This window comes from Pleurodeles waltl, chromosome 10 (genome assembly GCF_031143425.1).
Source record: "Pleurodeles waltl isolate 20211129_DDA chromosome 10, aPleWal1.hap1.20221129, whole genome shotgun sequence".
In the NCBI taxonomy this organism is placed as follows: Eukaryota; Metazoa; Chordata; class Amphibia; order Caudata; family Salamandridae; genus Pleurodeles; species Pleurodeles waltl.
In genome coordinates, this window is record NC_090449.1 from 1,022,115,463 (window position 1) to 1,022,130,507 (window position 15,045).

The following is a 15,045-nucleotide window of genomic DNA, read 5'->3' on the forward strand; positions in this document are numbered from 1 at the left end:
AGACTTAATGTTCGCTAATCCCTTTATGGGATTATCTGTTGAAACCTGCTGCTGGAAGGAGCACCAGGCTCTACTGGTTGTGAAAGGGCTAGATGCTAAGAGGGGAAGTCTTTTCCTACAGAGCTAGCTCATATATTGGGAGAACTCTGACCAGATAAACTGGAGACATAAGAAGGAAGAAGCAAGACTTTCATTTTGGAAAAGAATTCTAATCAGGCGAGACAGAGCTATTTTTCCTGATAGGCTGATGTACAGGGGTGACGTGTTCCCGGAACACTATTTCTTGTTTTCATTTCTTCTATCTACCAGGAATTGTCTTAACAAATAGATCTATTTCACTGGAAACCATACTGGTTCTGGAAAGCTCCCCATATTAGTTACCTGCTGATGGATGATCAAGAATATGTAAAAAGCACACCAGAAGGAAGTCAAGGAGCTGAACGTTTAAGGCTGAATATTCGTAAAGTAGGTCTATGCAAAACAGTTGTTCACATTCAAAACATTATAAATGTTTCAGCTTGTCAAGTATTTACTGGAGGCACCTTAAAATCCCTTTATTTTACAGTTTACAAAAGTTAAAAACTCAATGCTTTCCAGAGCTTTTGGCAAATATTCCATCCATTTCTATTGCTCATTACACTTTGTCAAATGATTCTCCCCACCAACAAGAGGTTTTTCAGAACACCCCCAAGTCCCATCCTCCCTCTGGGAATTATAGGATTTTCATGTGTGAAACAGAGCTCATGCTGTTCTAAATACATAAACTGAAGAATATTGCACTCATTTTCATATCTGTCTCAATCGTATCTTAGCAAGAAGCAGGACATCTTCTTTGCTTCATAAATAAATAAGTAAAATGTGAAAGTGGGTTGCTCAGTGAGTAAGCAGCAGACCAGAGAGGTGGTCTATCCGTTTTTGCTGAGAATCATAAATGAGAAAGGATTCCCTGGGAGAACCTCTACTTTGGTTTGAGCTTGATCTGTTGTAGTCTAGTCTCATGCTGCGCACTCTCCTGCCATCTAGTGTTGGGTTTGGAATATTGCAACATATACATATTTTTTTTAACAAAGCCTTTGTCCCAGTTTCAGATCTGCATTTTTCATTACACTAGAGTACAAATGTGAGGTGGACAAAAGCATGAAAGTAAGTTAGGTGGGCCCCCAAATTTATTTTCAGCTCATGAAGAATGTCAAAGACAATTATGTGACAGGTAATATTGACAGTTTTTAACTACTATTGGCCTTTCAGAGATAACTGAAGATTTTGTAAATTGTGTGTGCATTTGCTGACAGCAGTTTGGTAAGAATCTAAATTCGGATTCTTTGTAAATGTAGTAGATACTCCCAGAGATATAAACGGAGAGTGCACAGGTTGTAAAAGTGAAGAACTTTAAGTAAGTACAGTACAAATCTACAGTTGGCATAAACATCCCCTTCAGAAAAGAAGTTTATCAGCTCTAAAAAGACCTTAAAGGTGATTCAGCAACAGACTAGTACAACCTGCCGTAAAAGAGGATAGTAAGGTTGGCTCAACTAAATATCAGCATGTATTGAAAGGACAAGGATATGATTTGAAAAAAAAACATCAGGAGCAAGAAAGATCACTAGGAATTGATGTTTTGAAAACTATAACTTATTTTTAAAGTTATGTCAGTTGATGATGCTCATAATAATGAAGCCCATTTAACCTACCGATTATGCTGAGTAGCACAGCCGTAAAGGGGGTAAACTGAACAGATTCTGAGTTACATGTGAAGATATGAGTAGCTGTTTTTTTCTCATTGTTATTAATTTCTCAGATAAACTGATGTAGAAAGGTCTTTTGCAGATTCCTAAAGTTTTGTATTAAGCTTTCCTTTGACATACCTAATTATCATAAAAAGGGGTGAGGAACAAAACAGGGTGTTAACATCTAAATCACTTACTGGTAGTGTTCATTTCGCCTAACCCTACTTACGCTTGCCATAGTCCTTAGACCCTGTCCGTTCTCTTGCTACAGGAAACAGACTTTGGTCTAGTGGAGATTAAGGTATTCTCAAAAGGATTTTGGGATTCCAAGCTCAATTTATAATTCCAAGAGTAGGCTGGCTTAGCCGTAGTCTAAGAGAGGAAGAGTAGAATTGGTCAGAGTCACTAGTAAATAATCTGGGCACTAACCACTATTAAGACCAGAAGCTTTTTTGCCAAGAAGGCCATTCGAAGCCACCCTATTCACCTCCTAAGAAGCAAGCCAATTTTAGGTGAATTATCCAAAACAAGCCTAATTTCCACATGAGCTTCATATCCAAATGTGCAGACATATCACAGTAGTTAAATGTAGAGATTTCAAGCTGTCCAACTGGCTAGATAATCTCAGTATTCTTCGTGGAGGTTGTAAACAGTTACTAAGTTGCATCATGTTTGTAATGGTTATCCAACAAATAAAACAATAAGAAAATAATTTCTAATATAGTTAGAGGGGTAAGTATCTCCCCTTGCCTTTTTTAAGACATTACTATAAAATACTGACCTGCTTGTACTGTGGAGATGGAAGACTGAAAACATAGTCATTGAGTTGATAGCATCGACAGGTCAGTTCTTCGCCTGCTTCGTTGTGGACTGTGATCTCGATAGGGATGTAGACGCCACTCATAACACCTTCTTGCCTGCCGAAGATCCACAAATGTATGTGGTTAGTACAATGTTCTCAAATCAGCACTGAAGTAAGTTTTATAATAATTGCATCTTTTCTTTGAATTTATTTTTTGCTTTTCCCCCATAATCATTTCATAAAGCACTCCTGCTACCATCATGGATAGAGCTGATATTGTGTGTAGGATACTTTAACTTTGTAATTCTTTCTGCCTCGCTAACTGTTCAAAGCATAGAAATTGTATTATGTAACATCATATATACACAATCAGAATTTTATTTATGCAATCATGGAAAAAGCAGTTTCAAGTTTCCCAATACTTATAAAATAGAATTGAAGCAGTATTTTTTCCCACCAGGGCCTCCCTTTTTAATAAAATTACCTATTCCTCCCTCTCCATCCCCAAAAAATCATTTTTACTCTGACACCAATGAAAAAGCATAATGCTCATTTGAAAGAGAATGTGACATTTGCATTACTTTACAAATGTTCTTAACCTGGTTCAGTGGGATATATTTTTATAATAGTGTTCCTTCGCAAAACTGAGACTTTATTTAAATCATCAAAAAAGAAATGCATGTCAAACATGCTTTGATAAATGTGCTTCAACTTTATTTTTAATGCATGCCATTAATGAATTAAAGTCTGCAAGCACCTGCTAGCAAAACACTTTCCTCATCCGCTCTTTCCCAATGCAATTTCTGCAACAGCAGGTGGCTGTACTTTTTCTGCACAATCCAGGCTAGTACTCCCTTCATGGTCTTTTTCATTTCCAATTAACTTTCCTTCAAACATGGTCCATATTTTCACTTGAATGCTTCTGAAAGTGAAAATGTTCAAGCAATTCTGAGACTCCTTGCAACAAGGTACAAATGCAAAGATAGGGACCTTCAAGAGACAGCAGAGCTCTATTTCTAGGTTTGGAAAGAGTTGATGCTGCATACTCTTTCCTCCAGGGGGAGTAGCAGAGAGGGCAGATGGCAACATTGGATTGGTGAGCAGTGGTAGGGGTCTTTTCCACTTTTTTCACCTCAGTCTCCCTTTCCCCTACTTTATCTCATTGCGCATTCCATCGAGCCAACCCTACCAACAAGTCAATAAGAACACTACAAACTGAGCAGCTGCGTTCACGTGTCCAGACGTACCTCCATGACCTCGCTTCTACAGGAACCATCGGAGAGCCAGAATGGTGTGTTGAATGGCCACACCTATGGGGATTACTTACATCAATGAGACCTTTATACAAAGTGACTCAACCACTGCTTCTCTATTTTCCAAACACACTGCACCAGAATGATCAGAGTGGGGTGAGGCTACACACGGGCTAAGCACAGGCCAGTGATGGAGAGTTGGATTAATGCGGCAGGGATAGCACTAGATTCATTCAAGGATCTAATGAAAAAAAAAAAAAAAAAAAAAAAAAAAAATGTATACTTAATATTAAACACATCCACTGCTTGAAGTTAGAGCCGGACACAGAATAAGAATAACGTAGTGGATGGGAGTCATCGTCTATTGTGGGGTTGGTTGATGTTTAGTGCATGAGTGAAGATCTGCTCGTTGGGTTTTATTCTCGCCTCCTTTTTGTCTGTTTCTTACATTCATAAAATGGGATCTGAAGTCGGCTGAAATTAACACTATTGTTATTGTCTCGCCAAATTGCCACCCCAGTGGCATTTTGTAAGTGACATGGTACTTTGTGCGTATACATTATATTTGCATTTTGGGGGGATATTATACGAGGGTAATAAAGGCTTTACCGGTCTCCTGCCTAGTCCGGAAGGGGTTTGAGATTAAGAACCAACAGGACATGAGATATTCAGTGATGACTGGGGGAGGGAGTGATGAGGACAGAACGTTTTGCTGGCATGTTCTGTCCCACTGACGTACACTTAGTAGCAAGTGGCACACGGCTAGAGTGGAATATGCAGTGTCCACCTCTCCGATGTCCATGTTTATCATTGGAGGGATTACAAAATGTACACAGTTACTAAATGTTTTGTTTTATAGGAAAGAGCATAACCCGCAACATCAGTTTGAGAAACTCTTGAACAACCAGTTTGATGCAGTGCGCCAAACATAGGACCCTGAAATAGCCACAGTCTTACATGGCTTTGACTATGTTACTGCCATGGTCCGTGGCAACAAATCCAATTCGGAGACCTCTGCATCGCGGCCATTCAGACACCTTGCTGTTAAATTCGTCCAAGATGTTTTCAGCTGTATGTGATTTCTCCATGGCTAACATGGATACTGTTGCATGCTGCTGAATGTTATTAAAACTTTCTTTGGGGCCAAGACCTGAAGATAGCTTTTGCTTTACGCCCGGAAGAGATATCCAGTGTGCATTGATGAATATGTAATCAGTCTCCTGACAACTGGCCCACCCGTCTTTCGTCATGTGGACAGTGTGGATAACACTTTTCTCCAAAGCTCGTGCAACCAATTGTAGCACATCGTGATGCAGTGCTGGAACAGAATCTGGTAAAATAGGTCAGACTTAGAACCTTCCATTTCGGGCAAATGGCTGCACAAATTCTAAGAATCCCACTCCTACCACAAAGGAAAAAGGGAGGAGGTCCACTGCTAAGATTCTTGCCAGCTTCCAATTGCACAAATGTGCTCTTGGGTGGTTATGGTCATAGGGCCCCTCCAGACTATAAAACCCGTAATAGCAGCCTGGATTTCTTTCTTTTCTGGGGCCACTGATGCAGGCAACCTTCGAGAAGTAGGTGGTGATAGACTCAATGTGCATCACGGGGCAGTCACTGTATGCCGTGGTGTCGCCATCTGACTGAGTCTTCTTGTGCCATTGTGAGGTTACTGAGGCGGGTGATTCTGAGGCACTGCTGGGGACAAGATGCTTTGCATGAGGAGGTCACCCTCTCCTTCCTCACCTCCTCCATGATTGGACTAGCTGTAGGTGGTGTTTCCCAGATCTCCTCACCTTCCCCACCACCACCACCACCACCACCACAACCATGTTCAGCAATTGTTTAAAAGGTGCTCCTACCACCAGATTGCATTATGTTTTTTCATATGGGTCGTTTGGCCTCCAGTACCATAATGTGTACCAGGCTTACCTCGATGAACACTTGCGTGGCAAATTGAGCATATTGCAATGTTCTCCTCATGTTTGCTAATCATAAAAAAAATCCCAACCTGGGGAGGGGTACTTTCTTAGTGGGCCACTGCCAATGCCTGATGAAGAACTGGAGGTAGGTGGGTGTGTCATCAATGGCCTCTCTGCAGTGCATTCTTCTACTGAGGTAGGAGTTAGTGCAGGTCTCAGCTGGGGCTTTATAAATATGGGAGCTGGCAGTGCTACCTGTGCCACATCCCTCGGAACAGGTTGAATAGTATTGTCGGACTCCTCTGTGCCAGCTCCCACAATGACTGGCTTATTGTGGTCATCCTCCTCATCATTCCCTTCCATGATTCTAAAGCTTTCAGGAACTTTTATTTTCCCTTGCCTCTCCTGGCATCTCCCAGACTCTGCTGGGGTCCACTCCATGTGCCTATCATCGGCATCAGAAGTGGTGCTTGAAGAAGATCGTGGAGTAGTGCCCTTCCTTTTTCTTGCTGGTGATTTGGCAGACATTTATTCTAAAAGAGGAGGTTCTTGCTCAGCAGGAATCTTGACCTCTTGTTCTGTTCCAACTTCAGGAAGATCTACTATTGCTGGGTGTGGCTGCTGTCCACTTTGCTTCGTTTCCTGAAATGACTGAGTATTACTTTGCGAAAGGGACAAATCCAATTCAGCGTCACTGCTCGTCGCCATGATAGCAGTGGATGCCTCACTGATAGACATGTTCTTGGGTTTAGGATGAGGTGGTGCTGTTGATGCCGGAGTGCTGCTCCCAGGTTCCTCCCCGGAGGCCGGTGTGGCAGGCACACATATCCTGAAAAAGGTTGCGGTCGGCACGCCACCGGTAGAAAGCTGCTTCTTCTCACTGACCACTTTCTTCAGAGCAACTTTCTATGGGGCCATATTAAAGCTCTCAGTGGTACTTAGCTGCACAAGCGGAAGAGATTAGAGGACTGAAATCACTGTACAGGCCTTCTCTTTGGCAGTACGAGTGATGTCTCTTTGTCTCTTGTGCACCTAAAAGCAACCAAGAGAAACATGTAGTTAGTGAAACATGGCATTGTTGCAGGTTGAAATAGTACAGACAAATGCATTATTAGTGTGGTTGGTTAGTTATGTAATAAATACCAATTTATCCAAACATTGTGAAGTCAAACCACCATTCCATAAAAGTTCATTTCAAATCAGGCAACACAACATGCATATATAGCTCATTGCTTTATCTCCATCTATTTTGAACCGACACCTGTGGTACTCAGACAGAGGTGCATGAGTAAATGGAATATTCCTTTAAAAATCTATGACGCAAGGTGGTCCAGGGGAAATTGAATAATCATTACAAAAATGAATCATACTGCTGATGTGTCTGCAGTGCATCACAGCCAGGGTGTCTAGGAGGAAATTGAATTATACACCTAAAGAAACTGAATGCTCTAGCATGGCTGTGCGTCTATAGAGGGTAGATGGATCAAGGTAAAATGCTGAATTAAATAAATAGAAATAATATATATTTTTTAAATCGAATTTTTTTTTAAAAAAAATTAGAAATTAAATGCAGAAAACAATTAAAATGAAAAAATGTAAAAGTACAAATGAAAAAAGTAAAATAAAAAAATTAAATTGAACAAATGATCAACAATTGCCGATGTTTGTATGGGAGGACAAGAAGAAAGAAACCTATTTTGAGGAAAGGAGGTGCAAAATGAAAAATGCAAAAAAGAAAAGAAGGAAATAATATAAGCATTGTTCATCATCATATTCTTTTAGTACACATATACTACAACGATCCCCGAGCATATCATTAAACTGGTATCACATCCATCCGTGCAAGCCTATGGCAAAGGCACACTGGCTGGATGCACAAAATGGCCACCAGCTACATGGTCAAACAACAACAGCGAGCAAGGAGGCATGGGGAACAAAGAACACATGTAAGCCTATGGCAAAAACATACTGGCTGGATCCACAAAATGGAAGCCAGCCCCATGGTCAAACAACAACAGCGAGCAAGGAGGCATGGGGAGCAATGAACACATGCAAGCCTATGGCAAAAACACACTGGCTGGGTGCACAAAATGGCCACCAGACACATGGTCAAACAACACCAGCGAGCAAGGAGGCATGGGGAACAAAGACAACATGCAAGCCTATAGACATAGATTATTAAAAAATGGCCCCTGGCCGCATGGCATGGGGAACAAAGACAAATGGTGGCCGATGACAAACACACACACACACACACACACACACTAGCCAGAAAAAGGAGGCATGGTGGTAACACTGAAGAAAACACTAACATTAATTCAACAATACAAAACACAAAAATTAACTGAGCTATAAAAAAAAATTACAACAGCCCACATCCTCCTATGCCATCAAATATTATCCCACATATACACTTTTTTCAGAAAAAAAATGAAATACAAACAATAGCAAACATTTTAAATTTAATCCAATGCCATCCCTGCCCTAATTGAAGTTTTAAAAACATATCACAGAAACTTTTTTTTCATGCATTGATGACTAGTACTGGGCCTAATGGCTATATGGCTTGTTGGAAGTCTAGGCCACATAGTAAGATAAATGAATATTGTAAATGTAAAACATGGAGAAAAGGTACTGAGCTGTGCAACAATTTTCCTTTACAAAAGATGAAAAAAATCAATGAAATGCAAAAAAATAGCCAGGCCCCTACTTAAACTCCAGGCCACCCACCTCAATGAAATGTAAAAATCAAATTAAAGTACAGAGAAATACTGGTGCATGCCCAAGCAAACAAACAACACCCTTTGTAACTCAATTGTGTGATATCACAAAAACGAAGCCCTTAAATCCAAAGGTATATATCCAGGAGGCAAAGAGTGGTGCTTCCACCTCGAAATCCAAGTGAAAAGTGACCAAGAGATGGACAAAGCACTGGGAGGAGCCTGCTGGACAGGAACAGGAAGTTGAAGACTCTGGGGCACTTCCTTCTTTTGGAATGTTTTTTTCTTTTTTAAAGGCTTCTCACACTAAAAGACAACTGGAAGGCTCTATTGGGAAAGAAAATCCACTCAAAAACCTCTTTTTCACTAGATTTAGCTGCATCTCGAGTAGAAAATCTATTCCAGGTGCGGTCACTGGTGACACTGTTTTTGGCACTGTCGCATCTGGAAGCCGTGTGAGCGGGCGCAAAATCTAGCACACTTGCTAGTGGCCTCAGAGTATTGTGCCACTCGCGAACACCAAAAACAACAGTTTTGGGCACGCGCCATGTGAACGGAACTCTGCTTTGCACCGGATGGCAGACTTTGGGAACTCCGTGCTACTCTGTGTAGCACGAAGTGCCAGAATTCCGAAAACTAGGCCAGCAGAGCTGAGTTTTGCACCCGGGCCTAATTTCAATGTGACACACAATGCTGTGTTCTTTAAAGAAAGGAGATCACCTTAGAAGAGTAGACACAAAAATCAAAATGAGACATGTGAAATGGAGATTTTCTTTAATCCTTTTTGGGAGTACTCATTTGGTCCTCAGAGCAAGAGAGGCTGACAAGCAGAAAGAGACAAGGCCATGGCCAAGTTACTTTTCTGTCGAGAAAGGAACTGTTAAGATACCATTTGCTCAAACACATATCCCTCAAACAGAAACTGGATAACTTTGCTGAAAATCTTGTTTGGGGATGTTTGGCAATTTAAAAAGATTAACGCAGAGGTCTTCACAAATCAAGGGCTAGTTGTAGACTGTACATTGCTGACTATCAGCAGGCAGTGAAGAGGATCTTAAGAATTAAATATTTTCCTGCCTTCTGTTAGAAGACTACTTATTCACCAGGGTTTCCTTACTCCATAAACTGCCCTAGGGTAAAGAAATGTCTATCATGGTAAATGCCCTTTTTGCAACATGCTTTGCCAGTTTAATGTGTCAATGCAAATACTGGGTTGCCATAGAGGAGATTGGGTGGGATACGTTTATTTTTTTATTAATGACATATTAATGTTAATTGATTAATATGTTGATTGTGATCATTCTTCACTGTTATTTTTATTTTTTAATTTATATATTAAATTTAAGTTCAGGTTGTAGAGTTATTTGGGGTATCGGTGGATATTTTTAAAAATTATATATTGATTAATTTCATGGATTAATACGTTAAATTTGAAACGTTTAAATTGTTATTCATTTGTTTAAATGTTTTTATCTTACGGGTTAAAATTTTAATTCTGGGTGTGGTAGTTAATGGAGGAGTGGGTGGATTTTTAAATAAAACAATTTAAAACTTATAACTTTATCATATATTATGTTGATTTTTACATTGTAAATATTTTATGTCACTTCTAAAAATACCTATTTGAGTGGATTGTGCCATATTTAGTGTGTTTGACTGTGTTTTCAATAGTTTGTTATTTAAATATGAATATTTGTTAAAACAGGAACACTTTTTCGAAAATGTATTATATTTTAAGATAGACTTTTCAAATGTTTCTTTTATGGGGAAGTGTCGGTATAATGATTATTTAAAGAAATATTTTTAATAAATTACTTCCATTAAATATTTGTATTCCTACATGTTTGAAAAATGGAATCAATTTTTGTTAAAATATGCCAATGGCCTTTAGTTTTCTCAAATTTATTTTTAACAGGTAATTATATTATTTGGGTGTGGTGACTGTGATTTCCCCCAAATATATGCTCTTTCTGCAATGGTTGTTAAACTGGAGTGCGAATATTAGAAATGCCTTCCTGGCGGTCTGACTGCCAGGGGACTGCCGTCCTTGCCAGGAACATGGCTCCTGGCGGGCTGACGGCGGTCGGACTCATGGTCAGCCACAGTGCAGAGGGTGTTGTAGTGCCCTTAAGGGAGCCAAGACCAATACCGTAGCACTGTTTCCGGCTGACCGGCGGGTATGTCGTAATACGATGTTCCTGCCGGTCAGGCCAGTGGGAACATCATAATCCAACAGGGGTGAGACAGCCATACCCACAAGTTTGCCGGTCAGCTCGTCCAATCACCAAACTCATAATGAGCCCCTAAATCTTACCCCACTGTATGCACTCTCTCTAACGTTTTTTTAGATTGAAGCGAGAATAGCAAATCTGACGCCACCAATGTATGCACTTTCCACAATGTTTATTAGATTAGAGTAAATCTGAGCCCCATCTAATGTATGCACTTTTCTCAAGGTTTGTTGGGCTGGAGTACATTTGACCACAGTGTCTGTTGAATTGGACTTTGAATCTGACGAGTAATTGGTGCCAACCAAACTTTCTGATTTTTTCCTACATTTTGTAGGATTGAAATTACTGTAGTCTTTTTGAATAGTTTTAAAAAAAAAATGTTTTTGATCACAGTTTGGTTACTATTTGTTTTGCAGCATTTTAAGAAATATGTTGACAGTACTTAAAGTAAAACTTTATATTTAAAAAAATATATATATTATTTTGTTTTGATGTATAACAAATATTAATTTTCGTCACTGATTTCTAAAATGTATTTCTAACAGTTTTATAATTATATAGTATATTTTATGTTTTTAAATTAATAGTATATATGGTGTGTTGTATTATTTAAACTATAACTTTTTTTTTTTTTTAAATTTAGAATAATTAGTTTAGAATTAATTTAATATTGTATGTATTAATCTTTTTTAAATGTAGAATTTATTTTTACATTTACCTATATCTTTCTAAAGTTGTATGCATTTGTATAACTTATTTTGTTATAAATGTATTAAATTAATGTTTATGTGCCTTTTTAAAATGTTTTAAATTAATGTTAAATAAATCTAAATATATATACACCTATCTATTTAACGTCAGTATTTTGGGTCAAGATATTTTTGTAGTTGATATTTGTGTACTTTTCATTACAAGTATGTAAATTCAATATTTTGTTTCTTGATTTTCTTCCAACAATGTTAGTATCGCAATAGTGTTTATTCAATATTTGCTCATACACCACTATTAAGACAATCAGCATGTGCAACATGCAATTGGAAGTAAGAGGTTCCATCAATTTGGGGATATGAAATATGTGTTTGCACATATCAGTGCTGGGAATGAAACATGGGTACAGTCAGTGCTATTCTTCTAAAAAGCCTCTGAAAGAAACCCACCCAAAATGTTATAAAGTTACTCAGGACCCTAAATATGCTCTTTCAACATGAACACTAGTAAAGCATTTTTGCTGTTTGTCATTCTGTTCGGTCACAACATCTGACCATTATTCACAAAGGGAGAGTGTTGTCTGCACTCATCACTTATTAGCCAGCAAATGTATTTCTTCCTACGTGTGCTGGCATAGACGTTTGTGAAATTGGTTAAAAATGTGGCACACAAAAATTGCAGGACCACCAAGTGCTCAAAACATGCTAATTCTGCTGCATCACAATCACAGAACAAGGTCTATTAAAAGTTGTTTTTTTAAATTGAAAGATGGCATTTTTTGCATCAGAATATATCAACCCATATAAATTGGTGTAAATGATTACATTAACCATAAGCAATTATTAAGATGGCTGGTGCACTTGCCTGTAGACAATGCAATGTTGGCGGTACCACACAACAACAGTTAAGTGGAAATATGCCACTCCAGGAATCAAATGGCAGTATTTATTTCATAAAGGGATCATGTTACATTAAAAAACCTCCACCATAGTGTTTGTTTATCACTCACAAGTAATAGCAGTTTATGAAAAACACCGGTTCCCAGGGCATGTGAAGAGTAGCAGTACAGGGAGATCTAGGCACTTTAGCAGGCCATCAACTACCTCATATTAGGCTCACCTTTTCAGATCTGCCTATCAACTCAAATTCTACCGTCTTCTTGTGTCCTTCTTCAAAAGGTTGATAGAGGGGGCATTCTCAGGGGGATTAAGGAGGAGATGGCAGGTCACTTCAGAACCTGGGTGCACAGCAAGGAAAATGCTGGTTGCAAGACCGGGCTTTCTTGTTAGCTTTCTGGAATCATGACTAGGAGTAGATAGGCAGACCCATGAAATACCGATTTAGGAAGCATGAGTCTGCTTCACATAGAATACAGTGAGATTTGAATTTGGCAAGGGGAAGGGTGCATGGATTTTTAGAAGAAGGTTTAGCTCATACCATAAAGCTATAAACCTTCATGTTGATATATGTGTTGAATGAGGCAAAAATGTAAATGGACAAGCATTGGACTTCCCTCAATGTAAGAGGATGTGATGTCATGCAGCTTCAGATCAAATAACCAGGTTTGTAATGGAGTTTGGTGGGTTCTGCCACACAAGACAACAATCGTGTACAGTGCCCTCTGCCTTTCGGCTAGGATTGTACTCTGTAAATATCACAAACTTGCATACAGTAAACTGTGTTATGTGGGATTAAACTAAAGGTCACCATTCAGGTTTCGGTGAAGTTGCGAAAAAAATCTAAGGCTGTTGATGTCCAATAGTCTTGATACCCCAAGGTAGAGCTCGGTGTTACTGGAGTATTGATGGACTGGGTTTTCAGGGCTGGTCAACAGAGCACCCAAAGTTTACAAATGTATGTTGAATAAAATGGGTGTTAGGGTGTGTCCTTAAAGATGCCATGAGTGATGATTGAGGGAGTCTAAATGATTCCAATTGAACCAACTGTTAATAAGCAAACAGGAGGAAAAAATATTTAAGTTGGACAGATGCCTCCGCACGGATAGCGGATGGCCATGGCTTGGTAGAGGATAGTGACAAATGGCTACATAATCAGATTCTTGGAAAAAGGATTCTTTCTTTCCTACATCTGTATTGGAGGTTGGGTTGCAAAGAGTGCAGAAAGTTTCATAGTGATTGTGAAATTGCATTTGCAGAGCTATAGCTCTAAACAGGAACAGAAAAATGTCATCATGGGAGGTAGAGTATATGAAAGATATCCTAGAGTGAGAGGTGTGACGATGTGTCCGTTGATTCTGATGGAGTTGGTTTTATTGTTGAGAAAGGGGTTGGTCTCCTATTGACATCTGAACTGAACTATGAAGAATTGAGGTCTGAGATAAAAGTGATGCAGTGATTTACAGTTCTGAAGTGGGCTATATTCTTGTTTCCGGGAAGCAAGATTCTATGGCTTTAGGAATTAGATGTGGCTTTGATTATGACTTTTTTGCAGGTGTTACCAGCTGCTTTAGTGAGATGGGGTATGATACAGTGCCAAATCCTAGGCTTTGGGTAAAATTCTATCTCTATGGCTTAAAAGAGAAGTACACGGGTTTGATGGTTATGGTGCACAGTGACGGCCTTGAGAAATTCAACCATTAAGTGATTGTGAGTAAGTAGTTAACTCATAGGTAAGATCTTGAATAAGAAAGTCATACCGTAGAAGAGCTGGAGATGGCTCTTATGTGATTTAGTGAAGTGTGATATAGCAAAAGAGTTTCAAAGTGATGAATTCTGGGGTTTGAGTATGCGAAGAAGAGAGGCAACGAAAGCACAAGAGGTGATGTAAATTTCTAAACAAGTGGTAGAAGTGACACGATAAAGGATTGAGACATAACTAGAAAGAGGAATGATTCTTTCATTTTGTTAGTGGCTTGGTAACCTAATAGGTGGACATCTCCCGGCTAGGTGTTACATAAATAAACTGTTAAGACGTGCTCAGACTTTGGTGTACTGTGCAACCAAACGTGGGTTAGGGCCCTGAGGTCTGTAAATGAATGGCACTGATTTTGACTGAAAGTGAAAGGTTGGAAGATAGGTTTTAAGGGAGTTGCGCAGAGCGAGAGAGGGACAGCTGGAGAGGAGACAACACCAAGGCGAATATGTTGATGATGGTGAGGCCACCATCAGTATTTCATGATGCAATGTGGCATAGGAAGAACTAACCTTCTTAAATGAGTACATCAAAGACCAGTTCAGAAGTGAAGGGGAGATATTTTTCTGCACCGAAGCTTTAAGTCCAGCAGGTAGTCAGTGATGAGGTCAATGATGGCTGGTTCACGTTTATTCGGAGAGTGGGCAGGGCAGAGTATTACCAGAAGGGGAGGGAGTTAAAGGCGGACTTGGGGTGAGGGATGTGAACAAGACCGGCAGCGTTGAACCTGGAGAGCCTAAAGCAAATAAAGTCAGGTGCATCCATTCTGGACTGGTTTGGGTTTGTTGATGAGGTGAGGATGGTAGTGGCTGGTCCTGTTTTTCCAGAAAGACAACTCCACTTACCATGATGAATAAATGCAAAGGCTGTGGCCCACAGCCCTTCAAGCATCAAATGTAGCCAAATAGGAGAGTCACCACCAACTCTTTATGGTGTTATTCCAATGTCCAGAAAAGAACGTGCGGTGAACTGTGATAAAAAAAAAAGTCATGGTTATCTACAACCTATTGAGTGACGAACCCAAGCCATT

General features: G+C 39.5%; 1 protein-coding gene across 1 annotated transcript in view; it reads right to left on the minus strand.

The window, feature by feature from the left end:
• GGCT (gamma-glutamylcyclotransferase) overlaps positions 1–15,045 on the minus strand; it is a 44,594-nt gene that overhangs the window by 9,932 nt on the left and 19,617 nt on the right. Inside the window, exon 3 of the mRNA XM_069211946.1 lies at positions 2,509–2,644. Coding sequence (XP_069068047.1) covers positions 2,509–2,644 — 136 coding nt within the window. The remainder of the gene's footprint in view (positions 1–2,508; positions 2,645–15,045) is intronic.